We start from the raw sequence: 15,507 nt of genomic DNA, 5'->3' as shown, positions 1-15,507 counted from the left end.
ATACATTATCTTCTCCAACCCCTAATGCTTCCTCCCCCTCCCCCCAATTTTTTTTTTTTTTAATAAAACACAGGTATTTGATGGGCAATCTAAAAAAGGGGAACAATAGCTGTCTTAGGTCCCCTCCCCTACAAACATCTGCTGTTCACACGAAGCACCCTACCAATAATGGTGTTGTTGGCATCCAAACCAAAGAGAGTACTCCGGAAAAACAAGTCTTGCCAAGTCCTCAGTTATTTCCATGGCTAAAAGGGATACAGAGAGATAGAGGAATGGTGTGTACGAGCTAGATAGAGCAAAGAGTTAATATAGAACAAGAAAGCAAAAGAAACACAGGGTTGACCAAGAAATGGAATCTGGACCTACAACGGTTACAGAGAGTTCATTAAAGTTCAGTGGAGCTGAACAGAATGGATTAGGTTAGTCTCCTAGTTAGAAGGCTCAAGATTCTGGAAGTGGCTCTTGGCTTTCCTCTCTTATAATACAATTTGAAAAAATACAAACGAATGGAGCTACTGGGACTTCAAACATCCATGGCAACAATGCTGTACTAACAAAGGAAGCATTGGAAGTGCCACCTAGTGGCCTGTGGCTCATCACAGATGCTCACTGGCCCAAGATACACCCTTCCTGCTCTGCGTGGGACTAGCTTAACACTCCTCTCCTATGTGTTCCTTAGAGTGCTAACTGCTCTCCTCTCCAAAACCTCTCCCTGAAGCCATGAAGTGCAGCAATCATCCTCCAAATCCATGCACGCGAGCAGCATGCCCGCACAGCAGCCAAAGATTGCCCAAATGACATCTCTCAAAGAAGTGAGTTCTCAGGTGCAAGAAAAGACCACTTCCTATGTGTTAGTATCTGAAAAAGGCCCCAGCTCCTTCCTTTGTATTGGAGACTGGGTAAGTTAGAAGGTAAGAAAAAAATTAATGTCCCTGCGTCAGCAGGAGGATGCAATACAGACTAATGGGAGTGAAACATTTGGATTTCCTCTAGCTCTGCTTCTATTTTTCAGTCCAGAAAGAAGACAGCAACTGAGCCTGACCCTACAGTGCTAATATTTTCATTGTACAAATGCCAGAGCCTTCCCCCCCCCACATCTCTCTGCATTACCAGAGTTAAAGCATCCCTCCTATAGCACAATGGGTGGTGCACTTGTGCATATGTCCTTTCTGCCTGATGCCTCTGTCGGCTGGTATACACAGCAGGAAGCTTTTTCACACTTCTTCTCAATGTCACAGCTGCCGAGCAGAAAAATGTCCAACAGCCAGAATGAAGTAGTATGCCACCAAATAACAGCCCGAATGAAGTAGTATGTCACCAAATGCATACAAGTCAAAGATGCAAGATGATGCTTCCTGTATGGAGCCACACCTGACTTTGTACCCAGCGCAGCAATTCCAGAAACAATGTGGTGTTCTTGCCTGTTGACAATCAAGGTGATGCACCTTTTAGCTAAAGGTCAGTCAGAAGAAAAGAGAAGGAGATCACCACTCCTTCCCTCAAAGTCTATGTGCACTTTTAATGGCCACTAGGGGCTTTGGAGTAAAGGAGGGAGTTACATGGTATATGCTTGGTAATACATTACTGGCAGAAGGGGGAGGTTATTCTTTTGGAAAAAAAATCATGGAAGAAAACTCCAACTATGAAAACAGAAAGTACACACACAAGAGGAAACACTACTGTACAGTAAGGTAGCGATCATAGAAAACAAAAAAATTTCAAGGCAGGCAAATGCAAATAACATCTGCACTCCTGCACTTTTCTCATTCCCCAATTTAAATGAGTTTTCCAGTCCACTGCTCGCTCTCCCTTCTCAGAGTTTAATTTTGAATTCTGTGGGCTGCACAGAGGCAGAGACCCCTGAGGATTTGAAGAGTGCCTTCAAGATAGTGTCAGGGTCCACCTCAGCTGGGGGATTTGAGGAGGCGCTTGCACTTGATCGGCGTGGTTCTCCTTCCTTCTTCACTGAAGGGGTATCACTCAATCGGCTGGAAGATTAAAAAAAGCAGTATTTAACCTCTCATTATGAAATAAAATTTAACACTATGCCTGCATTTACTGTCCTCGGTGTTGCCCCCTTCCCAATATTAGAGACAGTGGTTTTAAATATGCTTTCCTCCCAAGAGAACTTTCTCATCTCAGACTTGCTTTCAGCCTCAGGGCTGGGAACACTATGGAGTCAAGCTATATTGCACTCAGCATAACATAGAGCACCACAGAGAGGAAGAGAAAGAATATTCTTGGGACAATAATTTGCCAACAGTTTTCCTCCCCTCCCCTCAGGTCCTCCTCAAAACAGAACCTGCAAACGTGTTTGGTTCTTCCCCCCCACCCAAAGGACACTTACAGCAATATAGGCTGGTCTGAGGTGATGACATTCCCATTCATATGAAGATTGCATTTCATTGGTTGACCTAAACAAACACAATGAAAAAGTCCTTGTATCAGAATCGCGGTAAGGCAAGACCCCAGAAATATCACACATCAGTGCAAGCAATAGAGTTCCACATGCTGGGGAAACATGAGAAAGAACAGCCGATACATCTTTTGTTGTAAAATCACAGCAACGGAAGAGCCACTGAAACACTCAGTACAATATGAAGACTCACACTAATTAAGAAATTGCACATAGGTACAAAACCCTTAGCAGAGACACAAGAGAAACTCCCATTCTCAGCTGTCTGCTCCTCATCTGACATTTGTAACGTCACTCATTTAAAGAAAAAGCGTCTACTTCCAGCTAAAAATTAACAGCTGATTTCAGCCTGTAACAACATTGCAGGTGGATCCAGATTAACAATGGCATTGTTCAAAGCTTATGGAGAAGCTGGTACTAATTGTTTTACAGGTCTGATTCAAAATGCCTCTTGACTACACCTTGAGAGTTTTGCAAATATTAGTTTTACTTGTACTTTGCAAACAGCTATTCTGTAAGCAGATAAAGCCTTCTAGGGACTATCTAGCTCTCAGCAGTGAATTAGAAACAAAAGAAATTTAATCTGGAAGTTAGACCAGCAGAATCACCAGGACCCTGCCTCTAGCTTTGAGCATTCCCTTTCCAGGAAAACATTTTTTTGAATTTCCCTTAAATAAACTGTGCACATATTCAGCTAGTTGCATAGGAGTGTATTACATTGTCTACCTCTTGAACTAGCTCTTCCTCTCTCTTGGTAGCATATGAGCATCTTTGAGATGCTTTTAAACTCTCCGCTGAGGTAGAAAAGTCTTTGTTGATTTATCTATCCTAAATGCAACTCTGGCCTCAAACTTACCGTCTAAGCACCTGTTGTTGTATTTCTTGTATGCTGTGATAGCATCTTCTTTCTTCACAAATACTACCTCAGCCACTCCAGGGTGCACCAGCCGGGCTCGCTTCAGAGCGCCACACACACAGAATAACTCCTGAGGGCAAAGAGTTAGTCATGACCATGGTCACATCAAAGGTACCACTTCAACCAAAGACACCGAGTGAGAAAGGTTTAGTTCCCTAATTGCACCACCCATCCTGCTTAGTAAATACATGGCAGAATCTTGCCACTTGCCTTATTTTGTGTTTGCTATGGTGTGAGTACTTGGCATTAGTAATACAGGTTGCACAAAGCTCCATAATGCTACCAACACAAGCAGAAAAGTTCACGGCCAGTACTCTATACTGTGTGTCACAGATGAATATCAGGCTCATTCTCAGCCTGCTGAGAATGGAAGCACCTAGACAGTTTGGATGGGGATGTACGTTTGAGGACACCACCAAGCACGATTTGGCATGAACTCTTCTAAGTGATGCCAGGTATCTCAGTACACCCTAGAAATGGTATTTTGTCCCAGCTTCTTAAGCACACACTTTTTTTAAAAAAGTAAATAAAAACCAACCAAAAAAAAAATCAGGAACTCTCAAAGTTTTTGCAAGGAAAGCAAATCCCCTCTTCATTGCATTCACCATAGATCAAGTGATTTATCAAAAGAAGTAGGTTAAGGGAAGGAAGCATCACTCATCCACAGTTCAGCAGTAAGCAACACTCACAACAATGTCTTCCTCTGTGACTCGAGGATGCAGATTGTTTACAGTCATCTTTGTGCCTTCCAAAGGACTGAACGCCAGCTGCCAAAACAAACAAATGCATCACACAAAGGTCAGAAATGCAGCAGGCAAGACAGCACAGCAGAGAAAGCACTAAAAAAAAAAGTCACTAAAGAGATGTCTGGGAAAGTCTGTACACACACAAAGGCAAGAGCTACAGCTAGTAATGGCAAGTATCAATGCTTCCAAAAGCCCAGCTCATCTGATGGGGAAATCTAATTTCTCTCTGAAGTAACTTTTCTCTTTCATTCCTAAGTATAACACTAACTTAATCTGCATACATACCCAGTACTCTCTGGTCATGCCCACACTTCTAAGCATGTGTCTCTGCTGCACTCTACACCAACCAGCAAACCCCAAAACATGGCTCCAGCCCCTCAAGAGCATGCTGAACTCAACATGCCTGGGAACACCTGGTGGGTTACCTGTACCCAACATCAGGCAGTTTGGCAAAGCAATTCCAGGCAGGTTGTCTACAAATTGCCCGAGAGGTCTTCTGTGGACAACAAGAGGCTGTATTAACAGGAACAGACAGAAGACAACGTAACTAGTAGCGTTAAAACACTATTCCTAGGGTCATGAAAGCCTCCAAGGAGCATCCAAACAACAACTGCCACTTCCCTGTAATACGGATTCCTCCAGGACTATGTGCTCCCACACTAGATAAAAAAGTTGAAAAAAGCAAGATGCACTAACTAAGAATTCCAGTCTCTCAAACACTGAAGAAAAGGATGTTTAGACAGGTTTCAAATTATTTAGACATAGGTTGCAGTTATCAGAATAAGCTTGATGGGAGTCCCAGAAATAATGGTGGAAGGCAGGTTATGCTTGCAAAACCGATGAACAGCAAATTTCGGATGTTTCAAAGACTTCTATAAAGAGTATCTCCCACTTCCCTGAGCTCACCTCAACAGGTGCTGGTTCTTTTGGAGGCTCCTCCTTTGTCACTAAGGTCCGGGACATGTTTGTCAAGGCCTTCGTCCGCATAGGAGAGGGAGGTGCAGGTGGAGCTGTGTACGTATCATTCTGGACCACTTTAGTCAGGGGAACAGTCTTGGACAGAGAGAATTTATTGCCACTCAGCGCAGTCTGCAGGAAGAAAGAATAAAAGTATCTGAGAGCTGCAGGCTACAAAAATCATCCCTCCTCTTCAAGCATCAACAGCACGAGAGCATTACTAGCATGCACTAAGAACTGCAAGTTCTTCCCGGTGTCAAAACCACTACAGTGCTGGAGACTTCCAGCTTTGAGACAAAAATCAACTACAGTTTCCGAACATATGTTTATTCCAAAAGAGCACTTCCCTCACTAATAAGCAATTTCTAGTTTCATATTCTTCTTAAATGAACTTTACCAGTGCAATTTGAATTTGAAAAGCTCCTTTTATGCAAAGATTTTCAAGTACTTTACAAAGTGTACACAAAGATTGCTCATTAACAATAAGATTGAGGTGCCCTAGTACAAACAGCAATACTTCAGAAACACGAAGCTAGGGCATGCAAAGACATGGAGCATAACCTTTCTAGTTGGAACTACCTGGGGAGTTTAAAGCCAGAATAAAAATTGTGCTTGGCAGCTGCTTTGAACACTGGAGATAACACATCTACTCCTGCAAAAAATCCAGAAGGCTGATTTTAAGGATCACAAATGGCTAGGAGCTCTATTCTGAATACCCACATGAGAAAAAAACATGGGATAATCACTGCACTAAACTGCCTGTGTGATGGTAAAACCACATTAATTTGCTTTCTTAGAACTACAGAATAGTTTAGGACAAACCCATGTCCAGGCCTCATGTCTAAAACGGGGCTAACTGCACCGACGCATCAGGTTAGCTCAGGGGCTCATCCAGTTAAACTCTGAATATATCTGAGAACAGCAATTTTACAACTTCTCTGGGTCCCTGTGCCCGAGGCTGACCAGTACTCTGAGAATTGCATAACTCTCCCTCCATATCTAACTAGAGTTTCTTTTGCTGCAACACGTTTATTGGTTCATCTTCTCCCTGTCACTCCTGAAAAGGACCTGGGTTTTGCCTTTTCCATGACCACCTATTAGGCAGTGAAAGTGCATTGACAGATCTCACTAAAGCCTTCTCTTCTCAGCCTTAAGAGACACTGCTCTCTCACCATCTCCTCAGCTCCCTGACCACCCTGTTATACTAGTTCCAGCCTGTCAGTGCCTGTCTTGTATCACAGAGCCCAAAAATAGGCATGGTACTCCAGGTGCATTCTCAAAATGCCAAACAGATGGCAATAATTACCTTCCTTGATTTGCTAGCTATGATCTTACTAATATACAATCTACAGTTGGCCTTCATTGCTGCAAGGATGCACTGCTAACTCATTCTCAGTGTATCACCCAGCAGGACCCCCAGGCTCCTTCCTACAGTGCCGCTTTCTAGCCAGTCAGTTCCTAGCTTAAGCTGCAGAGGGTTATCCCATCCCAAGAGCAAGATGTTGCATTTGTCTGTGTTGAAATTCCATCTTCTCCAGAGCATCAGTACTCCCCAACAAGCTGCCAACTAAGGTTTTGCACGGCAAGAGATTTCCTGCTTTGGTGTCCAGCCTCTAGAAGCAACACAAAGCTTCCCTTGCTTGCCTGCTCAAACAATAATAAGATAGGTTCAAAACACTTCCCCAACAGAAGAAAGTAAGAGCTAACACGCAGCAACCTGCCAGCAAGGGAGAAAGCACACATTCTGCCTACAAAAGGCCTATAAAACCACAGTTAGCTTAGAAGGACTCTGTCCCAAAAATAACACTAGAAGCACTGGCACAGAGGGAAGGGTGGGGTTAAGAGCAAACATTTCAGGAGAAAACATCGTTTACATACTGTAAAAGAACATAAGCCCTGTAAAGCCGCAGCCTGTGTGTCCACCCCATGTGAGCATGGCGTGGTGGGGACTGTTCAGATAATCCCTTACCGTGTTGTGCAGGAAACTGTTTGTGGTGGTGATTTTCATCTGTTTGCTAGTAAGGGGAGAGACACTTTCATCATCATCTTCCATGTCATACAGACCCTGAAGAGAAGCAAGGTAATAGTTTACAAGCAGGTAGATTTAACCTAGACCTCATTTCCAAAATAAGTAGTTTTCCCCTGCCTTCAGCCTTCTTCAGGTAATGAACATGACTACATTGGACTTTACTCCTGTCCTTGCAGCTTGGGGACACAGAGCTGAAGGTACACAAGTCCATTTCAAAACGCCAGTGTAAAAACTGTCAAACTTCTTTCCCAGAAATGCCACAGCAAAGCTATTTCCTTAGCTGTACTGAAACCACATATAGGTTTCTCTAACCCCTAGACCTCATCAGGACTGATGCAACCACATTAATGGAATAAAGCCTCAGTGTCTTACTTTTTAGCACGCTGCTACCCTTAAAGTTGAAGCCTGTACATATGATCTTTTTAATTAGTTTTTTTTAAATTAAGCAGATGCCTGGCCAAATACATCTGAACCAAGCGTTCCTTTTGAATAGCCTGCTTTCCTCAGCATAGCACATATCTGTCTGGCACTAAAAAACACTGCACTGGGAGGTTTGCTGAATGAATAATTAATTTCCCAGTTCAACTTAACAATCATAGCCCTGCCTTAAAATACTGAAGCTAATTTCTAAACAAATATTTTTTCATAGATTCTAAATAATGTTAAGAAAAATTCTATACACATATGTCACTGCCCAGAACATAAGAAGTCACAACTCAAAACAGCTTCCCATTAATTCAGTAGAAAGGTGAAGAAAAATGGAAGGAATAGCAATGAGAGCTTGCAACATAAGTGGGTTGTCATAGTCAGCAAGATTCTGGTTTACAAACAGGAAAGTTGTTCCAGTCATAGAAGTGCTATGAAGGAAAAAACCAAAAAGGGATGGTAGAACAAAGGGGAATTGTGCAGAAAAGAACTGGGGAAAACGCTAGTCATCAGGACAATGGACTTGAGTTTGAGACAAAGTGAAATGGATTCAAGGCGTATAGTGATGAGATCAGAATAATGAAGACACTTCCTTAAGTGACAGCATCTGGGATAGGTGAGGGCAGCAAGTCAATGTAGAGGTAACATACACAAATAGCTAAAGTTACCATAACAGAGGCAAAAAACCCCAAAACAAAACAGGACATGATATTGTCAATGACAGTTTTCCAATATTTCATATGATACTTTATGTACACACACAAAAAAAATAAAATAAGTAATAAAAACGTGTAATTCCTCTCTGAAAGCACCCAAGGCGGTAAGGTGGCTGAAGGGCTGGGGGCTGTGACAAAGGCCTTTAAAATTGATCCCAGAAGAGACAGCACGAATTCTAGGGTTTTCCTCAGACAAAGTCTGATTGATAAGGGATATGGCACATTTGATAGTACATCAGAATACCAATTAACATCATTCACCACCAGATTTCCAGCAGGGACCCTCAGCTGGGATTTCACAGGACGGTTATACCCTCTCCCACCTCACTGTAGAACATTTGACCATGTACAATCATATTCATTCTCTGAAGACGCTAGCAGGATGGTGAATCAAAACAATCAAAACTTGATCTCATGTGGTGTCGCTGAGAAATTTACAGAAAGACATCAGAGCTAAAGGTCACAGTCTCTAGAAAAAAAAACATTAGCACATACAGATAAAAATCGGGAATACCTACTTTACATTTAACACACAAGGAATCAAGATCAATTAGACTACATGAAAACCTCAATTACCATGAAAGTATCTTAACCACACAAGAATAGGAAGCTAAGCTGTTAGAGAACTTCCAAACACTTTTCTTTCCTACTTAAAGTTTTTGCTGCACCTGCCAATGTTTATGGACACCTGCCTTCCCCCCAAAGGTAACAAACAAAGAGCACAGAGCAGGCACACACCTGTTTGTGTGTATGGTTGTTCACCACATTGATCCTCATTCCTGCTGGATGAGAGTGTCCAGGAACTGGAGCTTTCTGCTACAGTTAGAGAGAAAGAACCAAAGCATTAAACACTACAGTCCACCAGATCTCCATTTCAGAAGATCAGAGCTGTTAGTTGATACCCTGAGACCACTTAAATGAAACTCCCTCTCCTGCTCTTGAAACATCTTACCACATCTAATATGCCATTAGATAATGTCTATGTTTCCTGTAGTATGTTCAATTTGAGATAGCTTCACTTAATTGAAGAAACTAAAACCCAAGGTCACACAGAGAAACAGATTCAAATTACTTGAGTTTTAGTCCAAGATGAGTGGGAAGGGGACTTAACTCCACCCCTGCCAGCACTGACCAGATCTACATTTCTGCCAATACAAGACCATGAATGGGGTAAATCAGTAAATAAGCGTCTCTTCTTTCACACTACACGGAACCAAAGATACCTATTTCCATCAAACTCAACAAGCTGGGACACAACACAATTTAGTTTCGCTCCGTTTCAAAGGAGAAGTATATCCTGTCCCTTCACACTAGAGCTGGAATAAGCTGTAGTGGAATAAAATGATGCACAGGGTAGTGTAGCTGACCTTTCTGCAGCCTGTTATCCCGTGAAACAGGGAAACCACAACAGAAGTAGTCAGGGAATGTAGCTGTACTAATCAACAACTGAAATCAAGCAGCAACCCTCTCAAAAATGCCCTTTTGGTTTTTGAAAAAGCTGGAAGCTGTCCATTACAGAAAAGAATGGGTCTTCTTACAAAAATACACTATACAGGCAGTAAAATCTTCAGATTTGCTTTTCTCTAGACTGTAACTTACACCACAGCACCCTCATGTTTCCATTTGCTAATCAATTCAGAAACAAGGGTACCTGTCCTATAGAAACACCAGCAGAGCTATGGAAATTCTTTGGGTTTCAAAGACTTTTTTCGTTCCTTTATGAGAAACAAGACCACAGTACAGGACATTAGAGCTATGTGCTGCATCTCAGATCAAGATACTTTAGTTTGATTCTGCTCCCACATTCAGGAAGAGAGGAGGGCCACGGGCAATTTGTAATTTCGGTATAAATCTTTTAAAAAATGATTAAATAATTGCTCATGTGCACGGTTTTGTCTATAGCCTTAACCACTATTATATTCTACAATATTTTTTCTTGCAATATGTTGTCGAACAAACAGAAAGTACTATAGGTCAAACCAACTCATACAAAAAAAAAAATCAGGTCAGAGCAAATTGCTGCTGTACCAAGTCTCTGGAAACTATTTTAACTCCTAAAAACTTTGTAGAAAATGTTCAACTCCTAATGGCTGATAGTGGTGATTTGGCTTAGAAGGACAGCATGAGTACTAATTACCCTACTAATTAAAGACTACTGAACAGACTGCTCTATTGCTCTGCGATTAGCCCTTCTTACCGCCACAGAGTCCTTTCTCTTTCTTAGGTCAGCCTGGCAGGAAACCTGCAAAGTAATGGGAAATTTCCTAGGCTAATTTAAAGAAGAAATATGCTTGATGCTCTTGAGCAAAACCCACAGGCTGAACAGAAAGCAGACTCATCTAGGCTTGAAACTGATGAGAATAGGAGATTTTCTGTATATGGGTAAGCACACTGTTGATCTTTGGGAGGAGGAAAATGAAAGAGGTAGGCTAGGAACTTCAGTTACATGCTTGTAGAGGTGACGAACAAAACCACTCCTCAAACAACAATCCTGACAGTCTGGAAACTTCTCTTGACTGTACCCACTGTACTTAACACACACATAGTTCAACAGTAGGTGTTTCTCAGCAAAATTTGCTAAGAATCAAGTTACTGCACACAAGCAAAGTGAAATTAGAAAATTGTCAAAGGAAATCAGCAGGCTATGGTGATCAACTGATTATACGGCAAATGAAAAATCTTGAGCCTCAGCAGGAATGCATCACGTAATCAGGCAACTCCGTGGAAGCCAGGGCTTTCCTGAAAACCAGACAAGTAGAAATAGAGAAATCGTAGAAGGTCTCATTGAATTTTAGATCTTCTTAGATACAAACATACCTGTATATTCTACACTGTCACCCCACCACTAGGATAAACCAGTTATCTAGACAGGACAATCCACCACATCAGACTTGCAAAGAGGGGTGGTATAAGAATGACAAAAAATGCATACATTTTCTTTGTATTTAGGTGGAAAGAGACTACTTAATCGTTCAAGACAACTACTTCAATGCTGACAAGAGCGCTACTTTAGTCTTTTTTGGGCCCAAAATTCAAATGAAAATTTAAACGAAAGCTGGGATTCTACAGAAAGCCCCAAGCAGCTGCAAGGACACCCAAAAGGCTCTGAATCCTGCCCTACAGGCTGGACTGAACTGTATCACCATCGCTTCTATTGTAAACATGTGAACACATTCATGTATTATCATTTCTACCAGAGTGCTGTAGAATAACTGAGGGGATCGAGGTGGCTTGCTTGACCTACTTGGATAGTTTTGGTGATTTTCATGGCTGGATTTACTGTCCCCATAGTTGGGCTGATAGCAGCTGGAGCACTCCTTTTTAAGCTGATCTTCTCTCTGGCATCCACCACTTTGGTCACCTTTTCAGCAGCAACACTTTGCTGCTTACGGGAATTCAGCATCTCTCGAGCATCCTGCACCTTCCCTTTGATTTTGAACCGAGCGTCCTTTTGAACCAGTTTTTCACGGGCATCTTTAACGCCCAGTTTGTGTCGGGCATCGGTGAGTCCTATCTTCTGTCGGGCATCAAATGTCCGCTGGAAGCTGACAGCTGGTGATGATCTATTTAGAAGATTTTGCTGGATCCCAATGCGAGATCTTACACCTCCAAACACCGGCCTTGTGTTAAGCCTGGGAAAAAAATATAAAAAGAGGGTTTCAAACATTATAAGATGTGATACAGTATCAATAAAAGTATTTGTGGTGCTGCAAACAAAAGCTCACTATTACTGCACAGAAATCCACTCAGGTTAGATGCCCAAATACAACAGTAGAGCTCCTAAGCTGTTTTATGCTGGATTTTACTTTCTACATAAACAGCTGAGGAACTGATTTCCAAAATCCATCTTTAAGCTCACATTTACAAACTTAAGTAAAGGGTCTGACTTCAGCTGTGCTAAGTACATACTACATTTAAACAAAATTCATCAACAACTTAGGTACTTTGAGGAAACCTTTGAAGACAGAGAGGAACAGAAACAGACTTTCCAGCTTTAGGACCGAGCAAGTCTGCTAAAGCATCTTTTGTAATGCAATAACATGTCCTGATACAAAGGAAACATGGAACTACATGTGATTTCAAGAATTCTGGGCAGCAAGTTCAGATTTGTGGGAGCATAGACGCTTGGATTTTAGGATGTACAAGCACCCGTACCAATCTCAGTACCAATCTCAGCCACCAGTTTCAAAGTTAATTAACTGCCAGCAAGAATACTTATCAGTCAAATTACTTTTTAACATCACTGCCTCTTCTTTAATCTACTAACAGAACTGCTGCACTCGATAGCCTTTACTTTTTAAGCACGTCATCATCACAATACTGAGCACAGAAAGATAACAGCCCCCAGAAAGGACAGCATTTGTACTTGTACACAAGTATTACTAAGAAGCAGCCCATTACGTAGTAAAAGCTGAAACTATCTTCTTGTTACAGGTCTGATTCACTTTTTCAAAATCTCTCCTAAAAGGAAGTAGCTTGTCTATTTTTTTAATACAGATCCTTCTTTTAAGTATTTTTTAAGGTTTTCTTTTTTCCATTGGGTTTCTTTTTTTTTTTTCTTTTTAAAAGATGACAAAGTGGTAAGAGAAATTTTAAAGTTAAGGTATTGAAAAAATATTCTTGCTGTTGGCTTTTTAAAATTCAAAATAAGCTACAGAGGGCTACAGTATTCATCTTCTTTCTGAAATGTATTGTCCAGTATTATAAAGTCTAAAAGTAGATGTCTAGAATTTGTTGTAATACTGAAAAGGCTAACATCACAAATTCAAATGACGATGCGATTTGAATTCTTCATACAGCTTTGTATTTCCTGATCTAACCCTACAATCTTAACATTATTTACAGTCATGTATTTGCAGTGGAGAGATCTGTTAAAAAAAAAAAAAGAGATGAAAGACTGAACCTCCACTTCTGTCTCTTTCATTCTTGTGTCCGGACAACTGGAGAGCTAGGACTGGGGTCCCATTTTGTTACCTAGCTAAGAATACTATGGCTGCTCTCTCATACAGCCAAAACACACTAGCTAGAAGAAACAGGAGTATTATTAAGACCATTTATTAAAATATATCCAGAATAATACAGAAGAGTAACAGTATCCATAAAGCAACACCCACAGAACAAGACTTCCCTTGCAATTTTAAAAAGCATTAAGTTAGCTATGTTGAAAGCATTCAGTTAGAATGCTGCAGAAGGGCTTGGTGAATGGTTCTTTTTAATGAGCATAAAAGAGGTCACAGTAAAACCAGAAATATATGTGTCAGCATTTAAGCCAGAATTAGTTAAAACTGTTAATGACACGAACTAATGAAATCGGTTAGTAAACTCTGTACTGAAGATTACACCGTCCCTGAAGACTTGTGTTCATCCTAAGAAGCAACTCTCTTCTGTAAAAGGGAATCTCAAGCATCTAATTCACTTTCCAGAACTCCAAGTTCTGGCTTGAATATTTGATGGATTAGTAAATTTTATAGGTGAAGATTTTTCTGTTCTTTCATCTACCATGGATATAATTATTTAAGTTTATTCAGTTTATCCAGCCTTCACAAGGTCAAGTTAGCCACCTCAGAAACCTTATAAAGCGAGCTAAACATGACAAACAAGAGAAATGCAAGGCACAAAAATTCTTACAGTGCTGCAGAGAGATTATTGTTCAGCAAATAAAAGCAGGAAGAATTCCTGGAAGAAATGAGAGTTAAGGAGGGATTTGAAAAAGGAGAAAGGAGGCGCTTGGCATATTAAGCAGCATAAGACTGTTCCAAATACGCAGGATAACATGAATGAAAGCGCAAAGCCAAGGCCTTGTCTAGACTAGGATTTAAATATGTGTTTGAATGTTTTGCTAGTATATGTTAGCAAATAACTTTCAAAATACTACTCTAGACATATAAGTGTAGACATTCAGAGTTAAAACCTAAGATTCCTAAGACCATTAAATTAAAAAAAAAAACCAAACAACAAAACAACAAAAAAAGGAGCACACTTAGCTAACACAAATGGGAAGAAACCCATGGACAAGATCTTCAGAAGCATCAAGAGAGCAAAAGGGAAGATGAAAAGCTACCAAAAGAAAAGCCAAATAAGAACTGCCAACAGCTGCGCTAGAGTAAATGGCCTAGCCTACAGTGGAGACATCTGCCACACAAAGAAAGAATCTAATTCTGAAGCTAATATGTAACACGCTCCACATCCACACGAGCATTTCAAACAATCTGTCAGAGTATCATTAACTATGCTACAGAGACTATAGTTTCCAAGGCCCAGGCAGCAATTCTGATGAAGCCATTGCAGCCTGAAGCCTCGCCCGTGCGGATCCCCATCAGCTTTACTACAGTTACGGCTCCCTGTGGCACAACTTACACCTCCCACGGCAATCCCACAATGCACCGTGCCGCTTCTGGGAGCTGCGGGGGGACCGGGCACCCCCAGGGCATCGCCTGACGAAGAGCTGCAGCCCAGCAGCAGCTCCTGCTGCAGATACAGGGCAGCCCGGATACCGAGGGGGTCCGGGGGAGGGGGGCGCCGAGGCCCTGCTGATCCCGGCTTGGGGAGCACCACTGGGTTAATCGGCGGGGAGAAACGGGAGGTAGCGGGGAAAAGCGCAGGTCGGAGGCACTAGTGAAGCGACGGGCTGTGCCAGGGATCTTGGGAGAAACGAGAAGGGCCCGAGGAGGGAAGGGGAGAGGCGGTGGGTGGGCCTGCCCTGCCAGGGCTAGAGCCCACGGAGCAGCGCCAGGCATGGGGGGGGAACAGACCCCCGCCCCATCCCTGAGCAACGGCCACCATCACCAATCTGCATCAAAGGCACGGCCCCGCAGACCAACGCCTAAGCCAATGGGAAGGCGAGAGCGGGGAACAGGGCCGGGCCGCGCTGAGGCAGGCTGCGGCCCGCAGCCTCCGGAGCGGAACGACCAGAAGGGAGAACAGAGGAACCACCGGAGGCCGCCGGGCCCGGGGCGCTGCCCCGCCCCACCGCTTACCTCCCTTTCACCGTCACACCGCGTTTCCGTATGAGCTCGTCCAGAGAGAGGTCCGCCATCTTGTCGCGGGGCCCAACGATAAGACGCAGGGACCGAGACCCGGACATGACATCATACTGCTTCCGTTCCTCGCCCCGCCTCCAGAAGTAAGACAGTCCCCGCCCCCGGCCCCGCCCGATAAGTGACGCGAGTGGGGGCGGGGAGAGCGTCCCATAACCCCCAGCGGCGCCCGGGCCTCTCATTTACATACGGCCGCCGGCACGTCCGGGCTCGTTTCGCCCGCGGCAGCGGTTAGGCGGTGCAGGAGGGGAAAGAGACCGGGAA

General features: G+C 42.7%; 1 protein-coding gene across 1 annotated transcript; it reads right to left on the bottom strand.

The window, feature by feature from the left end:
• Positions 1–1,499: 1,499 nt before the first annotated feature.
• Positions 1,500–15,325, bottom strand: POLDIP3 (DNA polymerase delta interacting protein 3). Its single transcript, XM_075153586.1, has 9 exons — positions 15,184–15,325; positions 11,451–11,838; positions 8,945–9,022; positions 7,005–7,100; positions 4,985–5,167; positions 4,022–4,099; positions 3,273–3,402; positions 2,348–2,414; positions 1,500–1,988 (listed from the first exon to the last, which is right to left on the bottom strand). Exons 1-9 carry the CDS (start codon positions 15,288–15,290, stop codon positions 1,814–1,816), a joined length of 1,302 nt encoding a protein of 433 aa, XP_075009687.1. The 5' UTR covers positions 15,291–15,325; the 3' UTR covers positions 1,500–1,813.
• Positions 15,326–15,507: the final 182 nt, after the last annotated feature.

The sequence above is a fragment of the Calonectris borealis genome, chromosome 1, assembly GCF_964195595.1.
Source record: "Calonectris borealis chromosome 1, bCalBor7.hap1.2, whole genome shotgun sequence".
In the NCBI taxonomy this organism is placed as follows: Eukaryota; Metazoa; Chordata; class Aves; order Procellariiformes; family Procellariidae; genus Calonectris; species Calonectris borealis.
Note: the sequence above shows the minus strand (reverse complement) of the source record. Positions and strands in the feature narration are given on the sequence as shown.

What these genes read in the sequence shown, in the direction of transcription:
- POLDIP3 (XM_075153586.1), bottom strand. Translation starts at nt 15,290, where the DNA reads ATGTCCGGGTCTCGGTCCCTGCGTCTTATCGTTGGGCCCCGCGACAAG. An exon ending in TCACAGAGGAAGACATTGTT is followed by an intron (nt 3,403 to 4,021) that starts GTGAGTGTTGCT and finishes CTTTGCCCTCAG; the next exon opens with GAGTTATTCTGTGTGTGTGG. An exon ending in TCAGACCAGCCTATATTGCT is followed by an intron (nt 1,989 to 2,347) that starts GTAAGTGTCCTT and finishes TTAATCTTCCAG; the next exon opens with CCGATTGAGTGATACCCCTT.